The 26,020-nt window shown below is 42.2% G+C and overlaps 2 protein-coding genes across 3 annotated transcripts in view; one reads left to right on the top strand and one right to left on the bottom strand.

Annotated features, from left to right (window-relative positions):
* Positions 1-26,020, top strand: part of LOC308105628 (nck-associated protein 5-like) — an 83,893-nt gene that overhangs the window by 14,429 nt on the left and 43,444 nt on the right. For both annotated transcript variants that reach the window (XM_080456476.1, XM_080456475.1), the window contains exons 2-3: positions 12,090-12,180; positions 13,447-13,605. In XM_080456476.1, the coding sequence (XP_080312602.1) occupies positions 12,090-12,180; positions 13,447-13,605 (250 nt within the window). The remainder of the gene's footprint in view (positions 1-12,089; positions 12,181-13,446; positions 13,606-26,020) is intronic.
* LOC308105780 (AFG1-like ATPase) lies at positions 20,025-21,389 on the bottom strand (the record flags this gene model as incomplete). Its single annotated transcript, XM_080456707.1, has 1 exon — positions 20,025-21,389. The coding sequence occupies one exon, from the start codon at positions 21,387-21,389 to the stop codon at positions 20,025-20,027; it is 1,365 nt and encodes a 454-aa protein (XP_080312833.1).

Below are 26,020 nucleotides of genomic sequence, written 5' to 3'. Positions count from 1 at the left end.
TTTGCTCTACCATGGAAGGAATAAATGAAAGACTAAAATATAATAAAAGGTCTACAGCTTTTCAGTGAGGCATGTTTGGACGCTTCCACAAAGTAGACACACAAACATTTAGCATATACGGTATTTCAGATTGTGTTGGATACCATCCACACTCTGAGTCTGACTCGTCCTTTTCTGTACTATCCAACAACACCATCATGCTATAATCTATAAATAGAACACACATGAAAACATAGAGGATGTGTTAATGAGTAGGTTGACAACAAACTGCTGACACTGATCCAACAGCACCATCTGCAGGGAATTTATTATTCAGGGCAATTAATTAAACAGATGTAATAATAATCTTGGCCACAAGAGGGGGCTCCTGTACTACAGTATGTGCTGCAGTAAAGTCATAACAACTGTCAGAAGAGCAAACAGTATTGGTGACCATGATCATCTGTGCTTGAAAACATCCTTCACACGACCACTGATCTGCATGAGACAAAAACAGATCAATCAACAACATTAGTATTTTTTTCTCAAGATCACAACGTGTAGCATCACAACACATTGTGAGCTTGTAGATAGGCTATTTTCGAATAGACAAAAATGAAATAGGGCTTAAGTGTTTAAACTGTTCCTCATGTTGCTGGGGGGACCCTCTGGAACCCCCTCAAGGACCCCCAGTGATCCCCAGACCCCACTTTGCGAACCGCTGTTCTAAATAATTGTTCTCCTTTTGCTCTAAGAATGTTCTTGGCAGGGTGAATGCATTTTAATGTTCTTGGGTTGAATAGAGAAATGCAGCTCCTGTGAAATGCATTTTGATTTGTACTGATTATGATTCTACACAGCACAAGAATTTGATCAAGACAGAAATGTTAATCCTTTTTACAAGCCTCTTACCGTATGCACATGGATGATGGATACATAGCATTATTGACTAATATTATGGCTATTGTATTAGTCAATAATGCTGTATATTAAATACCTGTATTTGCATTACATGCATGAAGGAATTCTTATTCTGTCTTACTTAAAGTGTTCTACTTACAGTTGAGAGAGAAGCTTAATGTGAGGCGTAGTGCAGTGAGTCAGTCAGTTGTGATTAAACTGTGTCAGATGAAGCTTGGCTTTTGACCGGTGGGCTATATGTTCAAATCCCAGATCAGCTGTGAAAACATCTATCTCCTCTAACTCCACAACTGGCATCAAGGTACCTTTGAGCATGGTGCTAACCCCCTACCTGACACCACTTCCCAGCTGTTCCAGTGGAGCTGAAAGCTAGTTCTACTGGTCAGCTCCCAGTGACCAACAGTAGAAGACTGTGGTAGTACTGGTCAGCTTCCACTGGCCAACAGTAGAAGACTGTGGTTGTACTAGTCAGCTCCCAGTTATCAACAGTAGAAGACTGTGGTTCTATTGGTCAGCTCCCAGTGACCAACAGTAGAAGACTGTGGTTGTACTGGTCACCTCCCAGTGACCAACAGTAGAAGACTGTGGTTGTACTGGTCAGCTTCCAGTGACCAACAGTAGAAGACTGTGGTTGTACTGGTCAGCTCCCAGTGACCAGCAGTAGAAGACTGTGGTTGTACTGGTCAGCTTCCAGTGACCAACAGTAGAAGACTGTGGTTGTACTGGTCAGCTTCCAGTGACCAACAGTAGAAGACTGTGGTTGTACTGGTCAGCTTCCAGTGACCAGCAGTAGAAGACTGTGGTTGTACTGGTCAGCTTCCAGTGACCAGCAGTAGAAGACTGTGGTTGTACTGGTCAGCTGCCAGTGACCAGCAGTAGAAGACTGTGGTTGTACTGGGCATCTCCCATTGACATAACAATACTCACCCTGTGACAATGTCCCATAACCCACTTGTGTGTCACCACCCACTGCATGTATACAGGCAAAGTGCTTTGCTCTTGTTAGGGCTAGTTTTAGCTCATCTCTGAGTCCACCAATAGATGGCAGTGGTGAATCATATTTTGCTGTCTCACCAAAACTTAACTGGTACACTGTGTGTGTGTGTGTGTGTGTGTGTGTGTGTGTGTGTGTGTGTGTGTGTGTGTGTGTGTGTGTGTGTGTGTGTGTGTGTGTGTGTGTGTGTGTGTGTGTGTGTGTGTGTGTGTGTGTGTGTGTGTGTGTGTGTGTGTGTGTGTGTGTGTGCACGTGTGTGCGCGAGTGTATTGTATGTCATCAGCTGTTTTGTCAGTCACTGACAGACTTTGTGTAAGTTACAAACAAACTATTAGCATGTTGTTTACCAGTTTACACACAGCTGGTATTGTCTGAATGCACTCATGACCGCCCTGACTCATTTATTTTGCATGACATACTTTTAAGATGAGGGACTGAGACAGAAGAGAATTAGAACTCAACCATACTAGCTTCTCAGATCCCTCCTTATCCCTACTACCCCTTCTTTATGAATTAAGTATGTGGTAAAAGATATGCCATAACATTTGCTCATGGGGCCCTGATGAAGTCTAGCAGGCTATAGCAGCCATAACACAATTGTAAAGCCATAATTTAATAAAGGCTTCTGAACCTTAACCACTTGAACCCTAGCATCCCTATTCTGGGGCAAACGTGCAGCAAAAATAGCAGATCTCTTGCAACATGTTGTGAGCTTGTAGATCTGCTATTGTCTACTAAGACATTTGGTGTAGCCTATAGGGAAATCCTAGAGGATCTTTAGAGACCTGAGGGACCACAGTCAATTTACTGAACTGTATCCATGGCAACAGTTCTCAGGTGTGTTTGATTTTTAGGTATTTGGTCAACCTGGTCCAAAAATGACAGATAACCCTCAAGGTCCAATTTAAATATCTTGAGCAGGAGAGGAGAGGAGCGAGAAGAGAGGACGGGACAGGAGAGAGAGAAGGAGGCGAGAGGGGAGGAGAGGAGAAGAGAGGAGAGGAGAGGAGAGGGGAGAGAGGAGAGGGTAGGGAAGGGCAGGAGAGGAGAGTGTTATTTTGTTGCTGTTTGCTGTTTCCAGACAGGTCATGTCAGTGTTTTGTGTTCCAGCTTGGAGGAGTGAGAGATAAGAATAAAGCAGATGTATTTCTGTTTGAATTCCATCATAATCTGTAGGATTATGATATTATGATCGACAAACTGTGGTGTTATTATCCCTGTAGCTACACCAGCGAGAATAATTCCCCCAAGACTAATACTAATAACCCCCCCTATACCCCCCACGCACCCCCCATAAACAACAACATATTTAAACCGTCAACTCAGGTGTTTAGCAGGTTCAGGGTCTCATGCAATGCTTTTAGAAGTTTCCTCAATCTCTACACACACACACACACACACACACACACACACACACACACACACACACACACACACACACACACACACACACACACACACACACACACACACACACACACATCTAAATTTCATTTTTCTCTCTCACTCTCGCTCTCTCTCTAAAACTTCATATGAAGTGTCTGCCTCAAGCAATAAAGTTCCCGTGTGTCTCCTGTCTTATTGATGGCTGGTACTTCTCAGCGGGTTCATAAGGGGTAGTAATAAGCTGGCATTATGTCCAGCAAACTGCAGAGAGGCTGCTGAGCTGACAGCCCTCTCACGCTCCGGGTTCTGAACCCATCTGCCTGTGCTCAGTGAAGTGTGAGATTATAGGCTCTGATGATTAGTGTCAGTGATTTAATTATCCTACGCGTCGAAGAAGTGTAGTAGAGAGATGATGATGAACACTGAGGGTGGTGTGTGTCATTGGTTTGCTAATCAGGATGGCATCATGCTTACCAGAGGAACTGTTGTGCCAGGCTGTCAAATGGAGTGTATAGAGGTAAACACTTGCAGACCACCACAGAGATCCGGGTTGAGCACCAGTTGTCAAACATTTTCATGTCAAGCGCCCCCAAATTGATACCTATTAAGCTGTGGACCCCCATTTGAAACAATTTTGTGCCAGGGAGGGACCCTCGTCAGAGAAGATGCTTGTTGTTTGATTACATTTAGCACAGAATTCTGTACTAAATATAGAGTATAGTTATAAAAAGTTATTTATTATGTATAGAACTGTCTATACTGTAGGTGGGGAGAGAGAAACCTATGATCTGATTAGTCATTCTTATACAGTACATTCTCTCTCTAGCTGGTGAAATTAACCACTTTCAATCTGGCATCCCTACTTTGTGCATGTTATAGGCAAAACATTTTTTTTTAAATAGTGCCGCATTGTGAGTGTTTACATTTGCTATTTTTGTGGTTAAACTTTTCTTCATTTAGCTGGGGACCCCCTGGAATCCCCTTAATGGACAAGACCACTTTAGTAGAGGTTTGGGTTGTGTACAGTGTAGTTACCTTGCCATGATGTAACAACTAAAGTGGACAAGAAATCAAAAATACAGTTTTTTGTAAAATTGACTAGAAAATGATCATTGAAGATATGCTCTTCATTGACTTGCATTGTACGGTGAAGAGGCACTGGAGGAGCAGCCCGTAAACGAACGCAAACAAAGCTGATTCTGACAGTATAGAACATCACCAAACCCAGTACTGTTTTTTAATATAAAAATGTCAACTTCCTATTGATTTTGCTATTCTTATTAGGATTATTAGAAAACACGGACTGGATCCGTGGATCTGGATCCGGATCTTCAAATAGTAAAATCAACAGGAAGTTGACTTTTTTATTTTTAACACATTGTGTGCCAGAGGTTTATTAAAATAGGGTACGTTCAGTGCCAGCATATCTTCCATCCACTTACGTTGATATGTTTCATGCTGTAGAAGCCCCGACGCGGAAGTGCATGTAAACAAAGCGTGCGTGCGAGACGTGTGGAGGGTCCCGACTAACGCCTGGAACAATAATATTTCTAACGCGATCCTCCATTGCAGAGTGATCGCCGATCGAAAACGGCTCACTTCCACCACGTTAAAAAGAAATGGAGATATTAAGCTTTTAGTCAAGGAGTTAACATTGGAGCGGCCGACCGGAAGCATTTTTGACATGGATCGACATCCGGCCTCTCCTTCTCAGAGACTCCTTGGATGATCCCAAAGTTTCGTTAGAGCGCCCCACGTGGGAAAAATATATTTTAAAAAAAATGGGCCAAAAACGGTCCGGACCGTTTATGGCACATGACGCATGGCTTCTCAAAAACGGCACTCAATGTGTTAAAACAAACTGGGTTTGGTGATGTTCTATACTGTCTGAATCAGGTTTGTTTGCATTCGTTTACGGTCCAGAGCGGTTTTGCAGTACAATGTAAGTCAATGAGGAGCATATTTTGAATCATCAATTTCTAGTCAATGGAGAATTTTTACCAGGTTGACAAACCTGGTCTATATCTACACTCCAGCTAGTAGTCACTTTTTCCTCATTGGCTGGCCCTTTTGTGTGACTTTTGCGTGACTTTTTCCTCATTGGCTGGTCATTTAGCCAATGAGGGCTCAATGTCCTCTCAGAATATGGGATCTAAAGACGACCCGAAATACTGTGTTCGGCCACTGTATGTATCTCTATGAACTGTGGTGCTGTTCCTCATTTGGCCTTTCAACGTTGCCATGTTTAGTGAGAGAAATAAGCAACCTGGTCTAGGAAAACAAGCCCAAAAGAAGCAACTATAGGCCACATGAGCACTTTCAACCGTCGGCTATTTGAAAATAGCCATGTGGTATAATATGACATATTTTGTCATATCTTGTTTTCTTTCTTGCCCACCTTTGGAGTTACATCATGGCAAGGTAACTCCACAACCCAAACCTCTACCAAAGTGTTCTTGCCCTTTAAGGACTCCTGCTCCCTGGACCCCACTTTGAGAACCACTGGTATAGATAGGTCATTAGCCCCCTACTTCTATGTTCACATGCAGCCACTATTCTGTATTGAACAAATGCACCAATGAGACCACATGGATTGAGCAGCATTGCTGCATGAATGTAAATGTCCATTCTTTACATTTATATTTATATGGTATACAACCACCCCTCCAATATAAATAAGATTGCTTGTCTTGTAACGCTCGGGTGTTCAGCTGTATTCCAGTGTATTGGAGCGCTGCAGCTATACAGTAATGAAAACCCTAGAGAGCAACAAAAGGGCTTTTCCAGGGTGAGGTGCTCGCCTACCCGCCTGGCTCGTCATCAGAGCGTCGACAAGGGTTGAGTCACTCGCTGTGTGGGTGAAACTAGGCCATCCATTCACATAGTGTTGTGCACAATGAGTTGGGGGTCAGAGGCTTCTGGAAAGTGTAGCCTGTGGCAAAATGTCATGGAGAAAGCGCGTGAAACCTTCTCCAGTATAATGCAGTAGAGTTTCCTTTTATGAGAAGCTTCAGTGGAGACGTACAGTAGTTACTAGTTATCAAATAACAAGAAGAGCTACAGGCTATACGTGTTGATAGATAGATAGAAGTACTGTAGACATGGGGCTGAGCAGTCCTGCCCCTTGTAGGATCATTACAAAACCTGACTCCTGCTCAAACTGCCAATTACCTGGGACTCTGGGAGTGGTCTTGGACAGTCACAGTGTTGCCAGATGTACAATGATTATCATATTTGTACGATCATTTTACCCTCCGTGCGATCAATAATTCCAAAAATGCCCAAATGTACGATCATTTCACCATATCACAAAAAAAGTGTGTGAATTTACTAAAATCCCTGGCTGCTGATTCGGGATCCAGTTTGGCTTTTCAAAATAAGTCAGGAAATCAGGAAATCTGACCCTAGATCTGTCCTTAAAAACACTGGTCGCGTCATTCCAGTCCAGTTACAGGCTTTTATTTGTGTAAGGTCCAGGAAGTTGCCTGCGTCCACGCAGCATATGTGATGTGTCTCTGTCGTTCTGTCTCAAACAAGATTGTTTCTTACACTGAATACGCAATTTTTTGTGAAATTATATATTTACACGTGTGATTTCTATTTTTTGGCTTTGTACAATAGTTTTCTCTCAAATACGATTTTTTTTTAATAATATTAAAAAAATATCGTATTTGAAAGAAAACTATCCTAGATAAGAAGCTTTGTGAGGAAGGGTCTGATCCTTCCAGATGTGGTTCAGTGCAAATGTACAGGATCGAGTGATCACTACAATGTGTTACCTTGAAGGTGACTGTCCAGTGTTGCCAGATGGGAAATGTTGAATTATCGTATTATTAATCATAATATGAGTAATAATACGATATTAATGTTGAATTATCGTTTATTAACATTGATTTATGTCCACATAAAGGATAATACATACAGGGACACAAATATTATAGATGCAGTAGGGTTACATTCACAAAATCATGGCATATGTTTTCATGATACAATAGGCATGACACTCAGTACTCTACGGGTATAAGTAACAGCGTCTCCGCCATATATGGCGACTGCCAATTATAGCAGAGATAGCACAATACTTTGCCAGCCTTTTTGCCTCCTTTTTGGGCATCCTAAGTTGTTGAAGCCCTCTAACAACTAGTCTGTGGGTATGTCCCAGGCTGCCGAATATAAAAACAAATAGTCTGCACCTATAACCTAGCTCTGAGATGGTATGTAGGAGTGGTTGGTATTTAATGACCTTGGTCATAAAGGCCTCCTCTAGGCTAAGGTCAAGGGTGCATGCTATCTCTAACACAGACACTTCCCTGGACTCTTCATTCACCACAACAACATCTGGTGTATTAGCTGTCAAAGATGTAAAGATGTCTGGGTTATCACAGAGATGGAACATGGATGAAATGACACAGGAATGTTTGTACATTCTCACTGTTGATGCATGATATTTGCCAGACCCAGGGGGTCGGGCCTACATGAGGCTTTGTCGGTCCCCCTCTCCAAACGTTTTCGTCCATAGATGGGCATAAAAGAGGTCTGTCTTCTGTTCGGTCCCCCTCTCCAAACGTTTTCGTCCATACATGGGCATAAAAGAGGTCTGTCTTCTGTTCGGTCCCCCTCTCCAAACGTTTTCATCCATACATGGGCATAAAAGAGGTCTGTCTTCTGTCCTCTTTTTGATTGGCCAAGCTTAGCGTGACGTAGTGCTCTGATCTTTCAACCACTAGGGGTCTGGCAGTACCAGGACTCCTGGTTCCCTTGTTGCCAGACCCAAGGGGACGGCCTACATGAGGCTTTGTACCTGTTTCGTCCATACATGGGCATGCCCCCTTTTCCCTCAGGCCTCAGCCATAAAAGTCTGTCCCCCTTTCGTCCATACATGGGCATAGACACAGGCTGACACGTCATGTGAAGTCCGGCTTAGCCGTGACGTAGTGCTCTGATCTTATAAAGTACTTATTCTGGGTCTGGCAGAACCAGGTCTCCTGGTCTTGTTTGATATGTCCTTCGCTATGAGCTCCACTATTCTATCGTGACGTGCTATGTACAGCCCTTTGTATGCATAACAGCCATTCAAGATGTGCGACAGTGTTTCAGTGATCTGTTCTGTGGTGTGGTGCATGCAATGAGGAACCTGAGTGCTGGGAAACCAGATGGAGAGGTTGAGTCTGGTGGGAAGGACTTGTAGTCTGTAGTCACACACACACACACACACACACACACACACACACACACACACACACACACACACACACACACACACACACACACACACACACACACACACAGTAGTATATAATCTATATTGAATTACAATTGTATAGATATCAAAGGACAATGAACTCTGGCAAAATGTCTGTCCTTTTTCTGTCACCTACTAAAAAACATTTTCAACTCCTAAAATTAAAACAGATTTTACTCTGGGGGCAGTAACATTCCATCAATCAGGCTCGTCTTTGTTCTCCCTTAACCCATAATTAAAAACAGGAAATCCACAAATCTGGAAAACATAAACATGCTCAAAGCAGCATGCAGCCTGCAAGAACAGCATGATCTGTAACAATACTGTACTTCTGCATGTTACAACCTGGTCAAATAGCCTACATATATTGTCCCAGTGATCAGTTGTCATGTGTATGTGTTAGTTTAACAACAACAGGACGTGTGTGTGTGTGTGTGTGTGTGTGTGTGTGTGTGTGTGTGTGTGTGTGTGTGTGTGTGTGTGTGTGTGTGTGTGTGTGTGTGTGTGTGTGTGTGTGTGTGTGCGTGCGTGCGTGCGTGCGTGCGTGCGTGCGTGCGTGCATGCGTGCGTGCGTGTCCAATATTTATATTTGCTAATATTGCTATTAAGTGTTATAATGTATGAATCAATTTGCAACTCTGTGTTGAAAAGCGCTGTACACAAACACGGCTGTCACCACTACTTCTGCAATTATGTTTATCTCTGAAAAACAACAACAAAACAACTGATGATTCTCATTGGGAAAGAGAAATCACATCCATAATGCAAGTAGATGCCATTTTATCTCCGTTAAGGGACGGGAATTATGTCATGATGGATAAGCAATAACAACACTTAAGCGAACAAAAGCATCTTTGTGCTGAGGCTCTGCATTCCATACATAGTGTGACATTAAGCCCAATTCTGTTACACATTGACACATTTAGAGCAAAGACAACATAACATCCAGCATTCATTCTATGGCACTCCAGGAATGAGGCCCAAATACATAGACAGAGTCTGCAGCCGCACTGACCTCAAGATTTCCCCCCCTGCCAGGCCAGAGTCATGGGACAGGGGACACAGGACGGGGGACGTCTGGAGAGTGAGACAGAGAGAGTGGGTGGTTGGGTTTTGTTTTTTTGTCTTCCCATTTCTGGGAACGTTCCGCGCTCAGCATTCCTCCACACACAGCTCCGTTGAGACCGAATCCCCGAGACCCACTTTCTCAGTGCCCACTCACAAAACATGATGGAGCTGTGGAGAGCACTGGGGGCGCTGGGAGCACTGGGAGTTGTGGTTTGTAGGCCTCCTTAAAGCTTTTGTGACATCAGGTGGGAGAACAGCATGGGGTGAGTGACGTGTAGTTAAAAATAACAATGATTTTTCATAGGAATCATGTTAAATCCATGTGACTTTGTAAAAAGCATTACGTGGAGTGAGCCAGACATTGTGTTCATAATGTGATGCAGGGTCTCTGTCATTGAGCAGAATAATGAATTTCCCCAGACTTTCACTGTGGCACATTTTAAAAACAGGGAAAGATTTAGACCTGAGACACCAGTTGAATTGAAGTACCTGTTAGAATAAAACATGAGCTTTATTCTGGGTTCCCTAGACCAGAGTTGTGAACCACCTCAATTATGATATGTAGCACATATAGAGATAAACTGCAAGTAGATCAATTATGACATCCTGCGTATGAGATACTGTAAGTAGATGCTGAGATGAGTTTCTATAACTGGTCACTGGGGAGGGAAAACTTGAAGATAGTGCTGGCCTGTTGATGATGCTGGTGGTAGTGGTGGTGATGATGTTGTTGTTGTTGTTGTTGTTGTTGTTGTTGTTGTTGTTGTTGTTGTTGTTGTTGATGATGATGATGATGATGGTGGTGATGATGATGATGATGATGATGATGATGATGATGATGGTGGTGGTGATGATGATGGTAATGGTGATGGTGATGGTGATAATGATGATAGTGTTTGTGGAAATAATAATAGTTATGATAATGTAACTTCTGCAGTGATGCAACCTCAGAAGGTGTGTCATGTATTACACGTTTAATAATGTGCCTTTTATTTTATGATAATGAATATAAAGTTATTTTATGTTGATCTTGTGTTATTATGGATACAACATGATGCACATGCTTGTGGGCTTTATCTTATCTTAATTGTAGAGTGTCCAGATCAGATTTATACATACTATAGATCCTTTTCACAGCAGGTAAACATAGCTGAAGGTAATAACATTAATTTCATGTGTGTTTCATTTAGGTGTTACTGTGTGCCAGTAACATCAACATTATTATCAGCTGCGTTAAGCTCGATTTATACTTAGTTCACGTTGTGAGCTTGTAGGTCGGCTATTTTCGGTGCACGACACCATCGTAAGACGGAGCATAAACTAGACATTACCAGTCTAAATGGGTCCATTCTGAAGTCTAAAATTTACGGTAGCATGGTCCCCAGGTCAGTGTAAACGAGTTTGGATCAGACCACTAACAATGGTCACAGTTAAGCGGCTAATGCTAATGGCGCTAACAGCAGAGCCGCCTGCATCAAGGGTAAAATGTCAGCAAGGGTGCCATAACAAATTGCACGGTCATTGTCCATCAGACATACACACCTCTGAGGGAAAAGCAATTATAACTCATCAAGGAGGCCTGTGGCTGTTTAATGTGAGCCTTTTGAACAAATGTCAGCTCCAACAATGTGGGTGTTTATAGAGATGATAAATTGTGGGCTGTGTATTCATCAGAGGAGGGTTTTAAATTTGGACATAATGGATGGGTACAGTGGAGAATAACTCCAAATAGAGATGGGGTTATTTGCTGCCAGCAAAGCAGGTGTGTGATGTACAGTAATCTTACTGCAAATAGGCCTATGAAGCAAAAATCTGACGGTACATATTTATAGATATATCATACAGTATATCAAATCCAGCTCCTACTATATGTGAGTGTACATAGAAGACAATAATAACTAAAAAGAGAGATGTAGATTTTACAGGATTGGTACTGTACAGCATTTACATGCAAATTCAAAGAGATGTTTCACTTTGAGCAGTGAGCACATCTGGGGTCCTTTTCTCCTCTACACCAAATCTCTTTGCCAACAATAGCCAATCTACAAGCTCGTTGTAGATCAGCTATTTTCTCAGAATGTTCGCCCCAGAATAGGGACACTAGGGTGTCTACTATGTTGTTAAGCGCCAGTCCTGGTTCAAATGCAGCTCATGACCTTTGCATTGTGTTGATGGTTTCCTGGCTCTCAACACTTTATATCTAACAAAATTACATAATTTCATCATTATTATCATTATTTTATTTATGTATTTATTTTTGTATTAATCCTAGCATCCCTATTCTGGTCATGTCATAACAGGCAAACATTCTGATAGAATGGATAACCATTCAGCCAAAATAGGCAAACATTTGGCGAAAAGTAGCTGATCTACAAGCTTACAGATCTGCTAATTTCGCTATTTGAGGTACAACCAAGTTTATTTTGGAGTTTTCAGCCCCCTCTGGTGGACAAATTAACACTGTATCGTGACCAGTCGACCTGTTGTCTTTCAATGCAGCATGGAGGAGACGGTGAGAACTCTACTGCAGAGCCACGACTCAATGGATGGGGCGAAAGTCGACCCTCTGGACCTCATGAAAGCATACAAGGTACAACACAGAAAGGTTCTGCCGGGGATGTGATGTGTGTCTGGAACAAGTTGTGCTTGGCCAGATACCTTAGATTGATTTTACCTCCAAGTCATGTTTACTTACTATTGTCTGTGGTTCTTTGTTTAAATCAACCTTTACTTGCTGAAGTTTGCCCTTTTGCAACAGTGACATTGTTCACACACACACACACACACACACACACACACACACACACACACACACACACACACACACACACACACACACACACACACACACACACACACACACAAACAGAGGCTATAAGGAACTTTTAACAAGAGAAAGTGAGAAAGTTCTTTCACTTCTGTTATCCAACATTTTCTTTCTCATATTTGTGATTTGTATTCTGCATTAAAGTTTATGATATGATTAGTGAGGCTTAGGTAGTGTGTGTGTGCGCGTGTGTGTGTGTGTGTGTGTGTGTGTGTGTGTGTGTGTGTGTGTGCGTGTGCGTGTGCGTGTGCGTGCGTGTGTGCGTGTGTGTGTGTGCAAAAGATAAAAACGAATGAACCATGGTGACAAATGCAATAGAGACGTGTATAATTCAAACTACCTTCTAATTAGCTGCAAACATCATGGAACCAAAGCCCTTTCTTTGATGCATCAACAAGTAACACAGTGAATATCGACATGCGTAAGATAATGTGACTCTGACTATAGATTAAAAATTCAAATACTTTATTTACATATAGTCTCAGTAAACAATGGCTCAACCGAGGTCTCTACTCCAGAACAGCTGAATACAATGTACAATGAAATAGAATTCATTAGAAGTGTATATCTATGTACATTTTTCTATACTAACGTACAATTTGTAAAACAGAGATTATCAACCTGTGGGCTGGGCCCCAATGGCGGGCCGTGAGGATATTGCAAGTGGGCGCCAAATAATTGGCAAAACACTACGATTTTAATGATAATATAACATGAATATAAAAAAAAGGGAATGTAAAAAAAATGTCATGGTATGTTTTTAAAGCTTTGAAAAACGAGTTTACTACGTTGGTTCCATCGATCCAAGCCGATTGATTGATCATTAAAATAAACATGCTCTGAAAATGCACACGGCCCACCCAACTGAACACGGAAGCCACTCGGCTGCCGTGTTAATTGGTCAGATGGGTGGGCCGCGAACCCTTTCAAGATTTTCAAGTGGGCCCTGATCCAGAAATGGTTGGGAACAGCTGTGGTAGAAATAGAGATTGACTTCTCTTGACTTCACTTGACCATCATCATCATCAGGACAAACTCCTGGAGGAGATGTGGAAGCAGCAGGACAACACAGAGGGCCCTGGGGACACAGCCGAGGGGCCCAGCTCACCAGGGGATGGAGGAGGTGCTGAACTCGGGGAGAATTTGGAGGACAGCAGGCCTCTTCTGGAACGACTCAAAGCCTTGGAGGTAATATCGTACTATTACACTAAAACCAATAAAGCCTGATTTCTATACGCGACCTGCCGAAAATAACGGATCAAGCACAATACCCAGACAATCATCCCAGACGCACACCTGTGATATACAAACTTTATGCTGCATATGTTGCACTGCACTGTTTTATTTTGTTAATATTTTTTTATCATTTTGTTTTTAATTAGTTTTTATCCAATTTGTTAAAATCCTCCCACATCACACTCCCATGTGAAGTTGGCGGCATGCAACTTGAGGAAATTAAACTCCTCAACGAGCACTCTCCCATTCAGAAAACAGTAGCTACTAGTGATGCGCGGGTCAGGTTTTTTCATAACCCGCCCCGCACGGGAACCCAACCCGCCCCAACCCGTCCCGCAAAAATTAATATAAATCCCCGACCCGCCAAAAAAAAAAGAATAACACACAAGGAAGTCCATTCAATTGATTTCCAAAGAGAGAGAGAGAGAGAGTGGGGGACAGAGGGAGGAGAGCGCATGCGAGAGAGAGAAGGTGTGTTTTGGTGGGGTTTTTTCTTCCGTGGGTTGACCCGTGGGGTGTGTTTTGGTGGGGTTTTTTCTTCCGTGGGTTGACCCGCTTCGTCCGCCCCGCGATAATTGCGTCGTAATCTATAACCCGTCCGCCCGCCCTACGGTTCAACAACCCGCGGGACCTGCGGGTTACGGGTCGATCACTAGTAGCTAGCTACCGTAATCTTTTTTTTTTTTTTTTTTACATTTTTAAATGCATATTTTGGAAAACAATGAAGCTTTAGAACATTTTTGCAAAGGAAATTAAAAAGCAACAAGAAATAATAATAAATACAAATTTTAAAAGAATAGATTGAGTCGACTACACAGTACACTTAAAGTGCTTGACGGTGATGGGTCCATGGTTCCCACTTCTAGATGTTATCCCTATGTGTACTGTGTGTGCGCTCTGTGTGTCCATGTCTATTTACATGTCTCTATTTGTTAGTACATTTACATATGTTTGTGTGTTTGTTTGTGTGTGTGTGTGCAATCTTGATATCCAAACTGTCATGTACCACCAGTGTGCATGGTGTAGCCTGATTGTTCAGAGGAAGTGCAGTAGCTTTTTAGCAGCCTACTGCCAGTGGCTCTGTGGCTGCACAGTCAGCCTCAGTAGCAGTATCTGAAACAGTCTGTGGTTGGTATGGTCCTCTCATCTAAATAAAAGTTTTGATATGGAGCAGTAAAAAGTGAGTTGCGAGATTCCCATTCCTAAATTAATTCACTGTTCTCTACAGTCTGTCTCAGTGTACCATTAAAGGAGCATTTCACCCCTGGAAGAAGTTTTCGGTCTTTTAATGAAGTTTAGGAGTCAAGAAACAAGATCCTGGGTTTTTTTGTGTGAATAATCTGTGTTTTTAGATATCTAGTAATCTTCGCATTCTTCGTGACGTTATTTGCGTCATGAGAGATATGTCTCATTCCTTTCCGCACTACATGTTGTCTTGACGCGTCTCAGTCAGACCAGCTCCAAACGACAGCCCCCGTAACACTTTGTTCAACCTTCTTTCGCCACTCGGCCACTCCCATTAGCTGCGGCCAGCGGGCAACCCCCCTTGCAGAGTGAGGCATTACTTTACCTGAGTTATCTTCTGATAGTTGTACTAGAATGTTGACATGAAATAATAATCCTGTGTAGTGTTTCATAAGCGCAAGCTTGAAAAAAAAATACAGCGTGGAGTGGCAGCGCTGGTAAACAAACACCGTCGCAAAGGCTAGGATCATAATACCAAGGATTCGACCTTGATGTCAATACTATGCGACACGGAAGTAGAACAGCAGAAAGATACCAAGGATGTGCCAGTGATATGACATCACTAACGAATCCTTGGACATATATGTAACTAGATGAACGTGTGCGAGTACAGCCAGTGTTGCCAGATATTGTGAGAGAAATAAGCAGCCAGGTCTATGAAAACAAGCCCAAAAGAAGATAACTAGGCCAAGAGCACTTTACCTAGACATGGGATATTATATATTTGAAAATTGCCGATCTACAAGCTCACAACGCTTCGCGACCCATTGTGAGCTTGTAGATCTGCTATTTACAAAAAAAAAAATTTTTTTCATTTACTTTTTATTGGATTTTTCAGAACATGAAAACAAACATACACAAAAAAAGAAAAGACTAGCACATTACTAGCACATTACTAACAAACAAACCGAACATACAAAACATACAAATACAAACATATAAGGGGAAAATGTGGAATATTTTTGACACACATTTGTTAGGGGCTCCCTGGCACAAATTATAATTTCAGATGGGGGTCTGTGGAAAAATACATGAACATGTTTGAGAACCACTGGTTTAAACAACAATCAAAACATTTGGAAACAAGCCCAAATATCAACTACATTTTAGAAAGAAGCCGCTTATAATAAGCAGACATGGCGACACTGGCATGCTGTTTGGATGTTATTGTTGGAGATCACACCCACATGGAACCTCCCCTGCCACAAGGCACCAAAGCATTATGGTCATTGTAGTAATGCAGCAGTCCAGTCAAACCCTAGTCAAACACACAGATTTCATTATTTTTCTGGCCATAGGGTGCAAATTTTAAATTGTGCTACTGTTATCTACTACAAATACTATTACCATTGAGTGATTGCAGTTTCTTCCAGGGGTGAAATGCTCCTTTAAGTGTAGGGTCTTTGATGAGCCTGCAAGCTTTGCTAACACAATGTCCGTCATATTTGTCTTGGAGTGAAGCGCTGTAAGGGTTTGATGTGTCGTTTCAATTGGCAGCTAGGAGCACGGATGATCACTGGAGATAATCCTAACCTTAATTATGTTTAAAAATAATGCAAACATCCACCTGCTGTACAGTATGTACCTGGGTACTTACTTACTCAGTTCTTCCGGGGCGGCCTTCTTGAAATCGGAAGGTTTCCTCGGCTCATCCTGGTTTCGTGTCAGAGTGTCCTTGAGCAAGACACTGAACCCGATGCGCATGGTTGTCTCCGCCAGGCCGAAAGGCATGGCGAGAGAGTATGTTTTACCCCCTGTCTGTCCGTCCGTCCGTGTGTGTGTGTGTCCGTGTGTCATTCTGTCATTTTGTGTACAGCTAATCTCTGGCACCGTTGGCTTGATCGCGGCGAAACTGTGCACACACACTCCCTGGATGCCAGAGCAGAACCTCTGCTCCAATTTTTTCACATGGGCCTTTTATAGCGCCACCAGGAGGCCGATTTGTGCAAAACACATTTTTGAACAGTACTCCTACAGATTTCTCCCAAATCGGTACGCAGTATCTCTATAGTCATTAAAAGAAACGGATCATTTCAGATTTTTCATATTCCATCCTGATTGGCAAAAATTGTCTTTCAAAGTTTGCAGGAGTACTCCGTTTCGAACAAAATGCCTCAAATCATGAACACAGCATGCAATTTCCGTGAAATTTTGCACACACATTCCCATTAGGCCAAGGAAGAAATGCCATTTGAAAATGTTCAAATCAGCCTCATGGTGGCGCTGTAACAGGCCGATTCGTGTTTTTACCTATAACTGCACCGATCAGTGTAAAACTTTGTATGCACACTCTCTAGAGGTCAAGGAAAAACCTTTGCCCTGCATTTTTCACATTTGCCTTTTATAGCGCCACCAGGAGGCAGACTTATGTAAAACACATTTTTTTATATTACAGATTTTATCCAAATTTCACGCAAATCGGTAAACATGATCTCTATAGTCATGTGATCAAGACGGATCTGTTAGATTTTTCATGTGTGTGGCCCGTTTTGAACAAAATGCCGCAAATCATGAACGCAGCGTCCGATTGCGGTGAAACTTTGAATGCATATTTGCACTACGTTGAGGAACAAATGCCACCCTTTTAACATTGGCCTGTTATAGCGCCACCAGCAGGTCAAATTTAGCAAAACAAATTTTTAGAACAAAATGCCTCAAATCATGCATGCATGTGTCCGATTGCCGTGCACGGCCTAGGAATAAATGGCACCCTTTTCACATTGGCCTATTGTAGCGCCACCAGGAGGCCATAATAACCTACCTGACCTGGCAGAGACTTGTGCTCCGAGGAGCACTTTTTCTAGTTTCCTCTGTTTTCGGTATGTGAATGTGTGTATGGGTGAATGTAATGCACATTGTATAGAGCTTTGGATAAAGGAGTAATGCAACATTTTCCATTTTTATGAAATTTCAACATGAAAGAAAAACATATTGCTTTGTAGAAGGTTAAATATATTGTGTTCACATCAGCATCGCCATAAATTAAATGAGAAATAATCACCTTGTCAAAAATATTTTAATAGCCACCAATCATAATTAGTTTCATTTGCCAAGTAATATGCATATAATCAGAATCAGAATCTGTTTCATTGTCTTATTTGGAAACATGTTTTAGGTACACAACGGCAAACACATGACTGTTCATCTACTGCAGTCTAGAAAAGTATAGAGCAATATTAAAACAGTGTAGAAACAGACTAGAACAAATGTCATGGCACAGTATATCATCGTGGGAGAAACCTTGTATTCAAATGTTTGTTTTTTCATAATGTCCAATTTCATACTTAGTCATAAGACAGTGTCACGGAAAAATAGCAAAATGACAATCTACAAACACACAGTAGACCACACGAAACCACAGTACATCTGTTATTTTTGCTATTTTTGAAAAATGTTTTGCCTATAATGACATTCCCAAACTAGAGACGCCAGATTGAAAGTGGTTGTGACTAAATAATAACTACATTGGATCCATTGGAACACAAGTTCTTTTTTCCATTTTCTGAAAAGTAACTGTTTTGGACATTCCAACAGCGACGATAGGGTATACGGGTATGTACTTTATAACAGTATTGAATGTTTCATTAACATTCTGCATGATGGAGAAATACAGGGAATCAGTGGACAAGGAACTCATTTTATCTGGGAGGTGACAATTAAAATGCAGACAGTGTAGTTAACATTTGGAGCCAGTGTTCCAGAGAATGTAGTCTCACACCGGCAGAACAGTAATGGGGCTTCAGTTATTGATCGCACTGTTACCTCCCCCAACACAGTATAAATCCACCCTAAAATGGTGTTCACATACTACAGTGTGATTCATGATCTTTCTAAAGATTATTAGGATGATGGGGTGGATGCAATGGGTCAAACCTGTGACATTGTGATGATGGTCAAGCCTCACCACCCATGTGATGTCTTCGGAAGAATTTAGCTGATATGTTCATTTCCCTCTTCTCTGGGGATCAATAAATGTTTAGGGTATCTTTTCATTTCATCATAACAGCAACTATGTAATGGTAGAATTCCATTGTATATGTTTTAATTTGATTGTGAATGTTTAGACCCCAGGAAGAGTCGTCTTCACTGTGGTGAGGACTAATGGCGATCCGTAACAAACAATAAACCATAAATGTAATTCTGCAAAAATAGCAGATCTACAACCTGGCAACTGCATCGGATTGTGACGCGTTGTGAGATCTGAGCTTGTAGATTGGTTATTTCATTTTCGGTGAAGATATTTAGTATAGAGTGGAAATAGGAAGGGCCGTAGTATAGACCCGTTCGGAATCTGGTCAACTAAGTATAGGGTTTAGAGATGGGTAAGCCGCATCATTAACATTGGGACAGCAAATTCAGATTATCTCAGATCACCTGAATTTAGTTGATAAAACTTTATCCAGGTTTGTTAATATCAAGTCACCACGGTTAGCCGATACATCTGAGTGATCCCAGATTGCTATAGTTATATGGTGCCTCATGTTTGGGCATGGCCCACTCATCATCAGACATTCACAAGAGTGTCACCGGCGTACAGTATAGGTTTCAGTGAGATTAGATTCCCACTACGAACCTCACAAGTCTCCAACTTTGCTCCGCTCTCTAGACCTAGACCTTTTAGAACCACCAACTCCCATCGGAGTAAACACCCACAGTTCTTCAAGAGTTAGCCTCTCGACACAATACAGAAGTCAGACTACCCTATTCTGAACTTGTCCAGCACTTTGGTCAACTACGGTTGTTTTTAAATGTGCTATAGGCTATAAATAAAGTTTGATTGATTGATAGATATTCTAATGGTAGTCACACATAGTTATTCCCTGGATCGTATTCTGATGGTAGTTACTCATAGCTATATCCGTAGTTAAGTTTTGATTGGACACCCCTGTGGCGGGCCCTGTTCCCAGTCAACCAGTTTCTTTTCTTTGAGTAGTTTTAAAATCAATGCTTTCTCTATATTCTCAGACTTCTCTTTGAACACCCTGTACATCTATTCTATTTATGCTGATTCTACTAGAGGTAATCCACACAGAGATGTGTTAAGACTGTTCTGTTTGGACTGTTCTTTTGACAGATAGAAGTAGTAAGCTTCTAGGAGCACAGCACAGCTTGTGTTACTGATCTTATTATACCTTCTTTTGTTGAGGTTTTGTACTCCTGTCCCCTTCAATCCAATACTCTTCTGTCTGCATTTCAGTGAGACGAGACACTGTCCTCTGAAAGGCAAACACCTCCTCTTCCCCACTGAAGATGGACAGGCCACTGGCCGAGTCCCTTTTCAGGCCCAAGTCGTCCATGAGAACGTGGCTCTCATCATGATCATGATCCCCATCATGTACAAAAATATTCTCGAATGGGTGATCAGACAAAATCACTACACGCACTCTGTGGTCATAGAGAACATCTATGAGTGTTATGAGCCGCCTGGCTTGTGTTTTCTTGTTAAGCGTCAGGAGAGGAATGTGTCGAATGAAGACAGTGTCGAACAGTCGAGATATCTCAAGGTAATCACTGGCCCCTAAAGGCCTATCACACAACTCCTCAAATGTACAGTCGACTATGGTCCCACAGGCTTTGTTCAGACGTACCTTCCTGCCATGCACATTCAGCACCCTTGGTCGCGTTATATCATTCTGTTTGAAGGCCAGGTCATCAAACATTGCATCCAGTGTGGCCTCTACGTCAGGCTCACTTGAGAGGAAGTAAAGTTTTCCAGCGGATGGACGATTCCTTTTTCTGTAATCTATTCCAGAATCCAGGCAAAGAGTTTGGCAATACTGCTGCAACACAGCAATAAAAGGCAAAAAGTTTACCCTCTGTAGTCCAGCTTTATACAAGTCGTGAGGAGGACGATTAGAAGTGGCTACTACAACAACGCCATTCAAAAACAAGTTCTCAAAAAGCTGCTTGAGAACCATGGCATCAGCAATGTCCGTGACCTGAAACTCGTCAAAGCACAACAGGCAAGCCTCTTCACTAATCTCCTCAGCGACAGGTGCAATTGGGTCATAGTATTTGGCCATATTCCCTGTTTTCCTCTTTGGCATACTCCGTTTCAGCCGATGTATCCGTCTATGAACATCCAACATGAAGTCGTGAAAGTGGACTCTCTTTTTCTTCTCTGTTTCAACATGTGAATAAAACATGTCCATTACCATTGTTTTCCCCGTGCCAACATCTCCATAGATATAGTAACCTTTTGGCGGTGTAGGTTTTGTGAAGAACTTTGAAAAGAAAGATGACGGTGTGTTTGTGTACCCTCTCAGGGTTTTGTGCATCTGATCCAACTTCTGCATCACCGCCTTCTGATGTTCATCCTCCCGCAGGGAGCCGTCTCTGACGAGACTGCTGTAGTGCTCCAGTGGCCCTCTGAAGCTGCTATTTGCACCGATGTCCTCAACCGCCTGCTGTGCACTCGCAGAATAACCTCGACTGGGAATGTCTGACAAAGCTTTTAATAATGCTCTTGAAGGATATTTGACTTTTAACATGTATCGTAAGCCTGGTGTAATTAATGGTGACATCTTTTACAGAGAGTGGTATTGAAGAGTCGAGAGATAGTGCAGTACTGTTGGAAACTTGTTGAGGTCATAGTGGGAATCTAATCTCTCAATGAGTCCATGGGTGTTTACTGTTTACATTGTCCGGAGGTGACATCCTTGTCATCACGATGAGTCAGCCATTCCCAAATATGGAATTCCAGGTGTCCAGGTATATGCTGGTACATGACGTCACTCAGATGTATTGGGTAACTGTTAACAAACCAGGATGCCGTGACAACTTCTTAATAATTGAAGTGAGGTGATTTGAGGTAGTCTGAATTTGCTGCCCCAATGTTAATCATGGAATTACACGTAATAAATGCAGCTAGGTACAGTACACCCAAGCTGGTGTCTGTTCCTTCATCGGTACATACACAATTATGCATTATTGCTAAATAGATTACAAAATACATAAGGTGCCCTATTTTTTGCCAAGGCTATACCCGCACCCGCTGTCCACTACCAGTGATTTACTGCCCACTACCTGTGAATTAGGGATAAGGGAGCTGGCACTGTCCCTAAACTCTATTTTGCGACCGCTATACCCGCTATTCATTATGCCGACTCCACTATTTGCGCCTGGAGGTGTGGCCGTGGGTGTGTTGTTGAATTATGCCCAAAATTACTATTTTGACCACACATGTTTGGGACAGCGCATAGTGGAATCTAAAACCACCCGCTGTGCCACCCTCTATCTTTTGGTAGAGCGTGCCTGCAAATCCCGCCAGGGTGCACACAACGGCACAACATTCGAGGTCTCCCCTAATTTTCAACAAATCTCTGTGATTCTAATTTTCCTATAATCAAGGAAGAGTGTCAATTCCTTGTGTCAACTGTGTTTATATAAATGATAGTCTATTCAAAGAAGACAATTTGTGCGTCGCGCAATGCAATGCACACTCTCCAAATTACACACTTCAGTTTTATTCATCGATTACGCAGGAAATAAGTGGTACTTATGTCTATCAAATATGGTTTTATTGAAAGGCAATCAAAGGCTAGAGCCTATGAAGTAAACGTCTTGCGAGACAGACATTTGACCTAGGACCTCCTCCCAGTCCTCCTTCTGACCACTCACAAAACAGGTTTTTAGAAACAAAAGACTTATTGGGCCAGCCTTCTCAATCGGCACAAGGAATTAGCATCTCACTTGGTTTAAACATGTGACAATTTACTTTAACCCTTATCTATAAAACTGTACTTTTACAAAAGCTCATATTATGAAATCTTTGTTTAACATCTTATTATCTTCCAAATAAGACCACACACATTATACATTCACAATTGCAAACCAAAGCTACACTCATACAGTCTTATTTAAAATACAGGTTCATTTTGGAGCTTTCGTGTAAATAAACATTTATCCACCCGTGACTTATTTATACTAGAATGTAGTGTTTATAAAAAGAAACTTAAAGAAAGTCTATTGGTTGCTATTTTAGTATGTAAACCTCATTGATCTTTGATCTGTGAATCTTCAGTCCAGTTTTTATTTAAAGTAGTAAAAGTAGAAATCCTTGGTACAATGTATCTTATGTATATTCAACAGGTTTTGGGTTTCATATCAGAATATCATATACATTTACTATTTCTCATCTTGATTCTACTTGGAAAAAGTTGCAACCAAATGATTAGACTCATTTACATTAGCTAAATGCTTAAGCCTGGTGACCTGTGGTTTTTCACAGTCAGGGAAAAATACTGCAACTCAACTCTATTTTATCTTACTTATCTTATCTACTTCCTTACAAACTTGCTTTTTGGCTTCTAGCAACTGTCTTGCTCTCCTAGAAATCAGTAAAAGAGAGGAACTCATGATTTATGCTATTTACATTGGTGACCACCATCTGTTTTCCTTATCAAAGTGTTTCAGTCTTTGGAGCTTCATCAGGTGATGTACTCATCACACCTTTCAATGTAAATGTGAGGACTGATTAGTCTTTTGTTAGGCAAACTCAGTCCCTCTTTGCTGGCACAGTGGACTTTGAGTGAGACATCAATTTTGTTAACCTAGTTGCTTATTATTAAACCAATGTGTTATAACAAAATAACCTGGTAGTAATATTCTCATGTTTAATAACTACTTTTAGTCCTGAATATACCACACGTATGGTGTCCAATGCTTGAGAGCTTCAGTGCGGCTCCTGCGACAGGAGCAGTGTTGGGAGAATTTGCGAGAGGAATAAGCAACCAGGTCTATGAAGACAAGCCCAAAAGAAGCGACTATAATAGGCCACATGAGCACTTCAAACCTATATATGTATATATATGTATGTTAAACAATGTGCATATTTATATATGTTGGCTATTTGAAAATGTTATAATATAAATATGGATATTATATGTGTGTATATGTTACAGGGTGAATGGAGAACCAGGGTGATTGAAGAAGGCTCGCTCGTTTTTACCCACCCAGCAATTCTGTAGAAGAAACACTAGAGGGAGCCACAAGCCAGGCTTGTGCACAAGCACATATGGCCGTGACCACCCACACACACACAGTCACACACACACAGTCACACACATGCGCGCGCACGCACACGCGCTCATGCTTTCAATGGACTGTTAAGATACTTTTATTGTGTTCTGCTGGCTTTTGTTTTAGTTTCTCCCTGACACACACACACACACACACACACACACACACACACACACACACACACACACACACACACAGTGATCCATGAAAAGAACTATTCTGTCCCTATCGGTTTACAAATCAAACGGCGCTGAGTCGACTAGTGGAGCGTCGGCCGGTCACCGCGGGCACTCGCGCCTGGAGGCGCGAGGGCGCGCTTCCTCGGCCTCAAGCTCCACTAAGTCGGCGCGCCGTGCGTGTGAACGCGTGTTCAGCGTTCCCCTCATAGATATTATGGTTCCCCTAGCTTAGCTTCCTGGTTGCTATGTGGGGGGGAACAACAAAAGACAGGTCTCCGTCGGCGCATCAAAGCCCCGCCTCTCCGCGCTCTCCTTCTCCTCCTCGGAGGAGGAGGAGAAGGAGAGAAGGGACGGGACGGTTTAAAACGCGAGGAGGAGGAGGAGGAGGAGGCTCCTCTTCCTCGCGAGCCTCGCGTAATAACCCCCCGCCTCGCAGCGCCGTCCTCCTCCTCCTCCTCGCGAGCCTCGCTAATAAACCCTGTCTCGAAAAGCCCCGCCTCGCCCCGAAGGAGCCCCGTGCCTAAAAACGAGCGCTCTGTCTTCAATCACCCTGGATCTCCATTCACCCTGTGACATTATATGTAATTGGGGGGGGGGGGGGGTATTATATGTGCCCCCCCCCCGAGTGACTGGAGGAAAATGCATGCACCCAATAAACCATATTTTTTTTATATTGACACCAACACTAGGAGTAGAACATAAAATGAATGCTGACCTTTTCTGATGTTTATTATAGGCGAATTTAGCGCCCTATTTCACGTCGGGGTCCATTTGGTTCCATATGTGTCCTCTTGAGGTTACAAAAACAGCCTAAACGAATGAAAGATTAATCTGCAACACAGTTTTATACAAGCCTATGTAGCCTACTGGGGGTCCCTGCTTGATCTCTCTCTCAGCTAAGGGGTCCTTGACCTGAAAAATGTTGAAGACCCTGGACCTGGACTGTATTATTATATTATATAAATTTAATCCAGTATGCTATTTATTAATTTATTATGTTTTTAAAAAATAGCAGATCTACAAGCTCACAATGCGTCGCATCCACGACGCGTTGTCAGCTTGTAGGTCTGCTATTTTAGGCGTGTGACACCGTCGTGTCTACCTATTCTGATGTTCCCCTCAGAATATAGGGATATTAGGGTTCATGTGGTTAATGTAAATAAAAGATAAAGGTCACACAAAGATTTGGAGACCCCCCTATAGTAACTCTGAGAACCCCCTAGGGGTCCCCGACCCCCTGTTGAAGACCCCTGCTCTACAGTAAATTACTTGATATACATTCAGTTGGATATTAAACACACAGACAGACAGACAGACAGAGACACACACAACAGACAAGACACAGCTGACATTAATTAGTGCTGTTGATTGCTATGTGGTCAAACGCATACAGGCTCAACGAGCCATCGTTAACCTGCTAGTGTTACACAGCTGACTGGCAATAATATGCGCATTTGTGTTGAAAACGCATCGCATCTGATCACTCTGATCTAATCCAAGGAAGTTGGAGCAACTCTCTAAAATCGTAATCAAATTTTTGTTTGGCTGGTCAATTTGAGATGACAACAGCAGCAAAGGCTAGTAGCCTAGTAGACCTATATTTGAGATGTATGATGATGATCAGTTATTATTCGAGTCCTTCGAGTGAACTTTACTCAGGTATCTAGTTTGTTGCCATCCGACCTTCCTAGCCCGTGATATTAAAGAAAAACGGGCCGCAATGGCCAAAACTCAATCGAAAATCGACGATAGAAAACCCGCGAAAGTGGCCGTTTTCAAGATGTTTTGGCAATTATCTCTGGAACGGAAGGTCCAATCTGCTCCGTTCAAAGCTTGTTGGGTGCGTGACGTTGAGGATTTTGGGTTATTTGGGTTTTCAGGCCTAAAAGTATGGTAATTGTTCGGTGCCCTTTTGAAATTCC

The sequence above is a fragment of the Gymnoscopelus braueri genome (assembly GCF_963280865.1).
Source record: "Gymnoscopelus braueri genome assembly, chromosome: 18".
In the NCBI taxonomy this organism is placed as follows: Eukaryota; Metazoa; Chordata; class Actinopteri; order Myctophiformes; family Myctophidae; genus Gymnoscopelus; species Gymnoscopelus braueri.
This window is presented reverse-complemented; position numbering and strand designations above follow the sequence as displayed.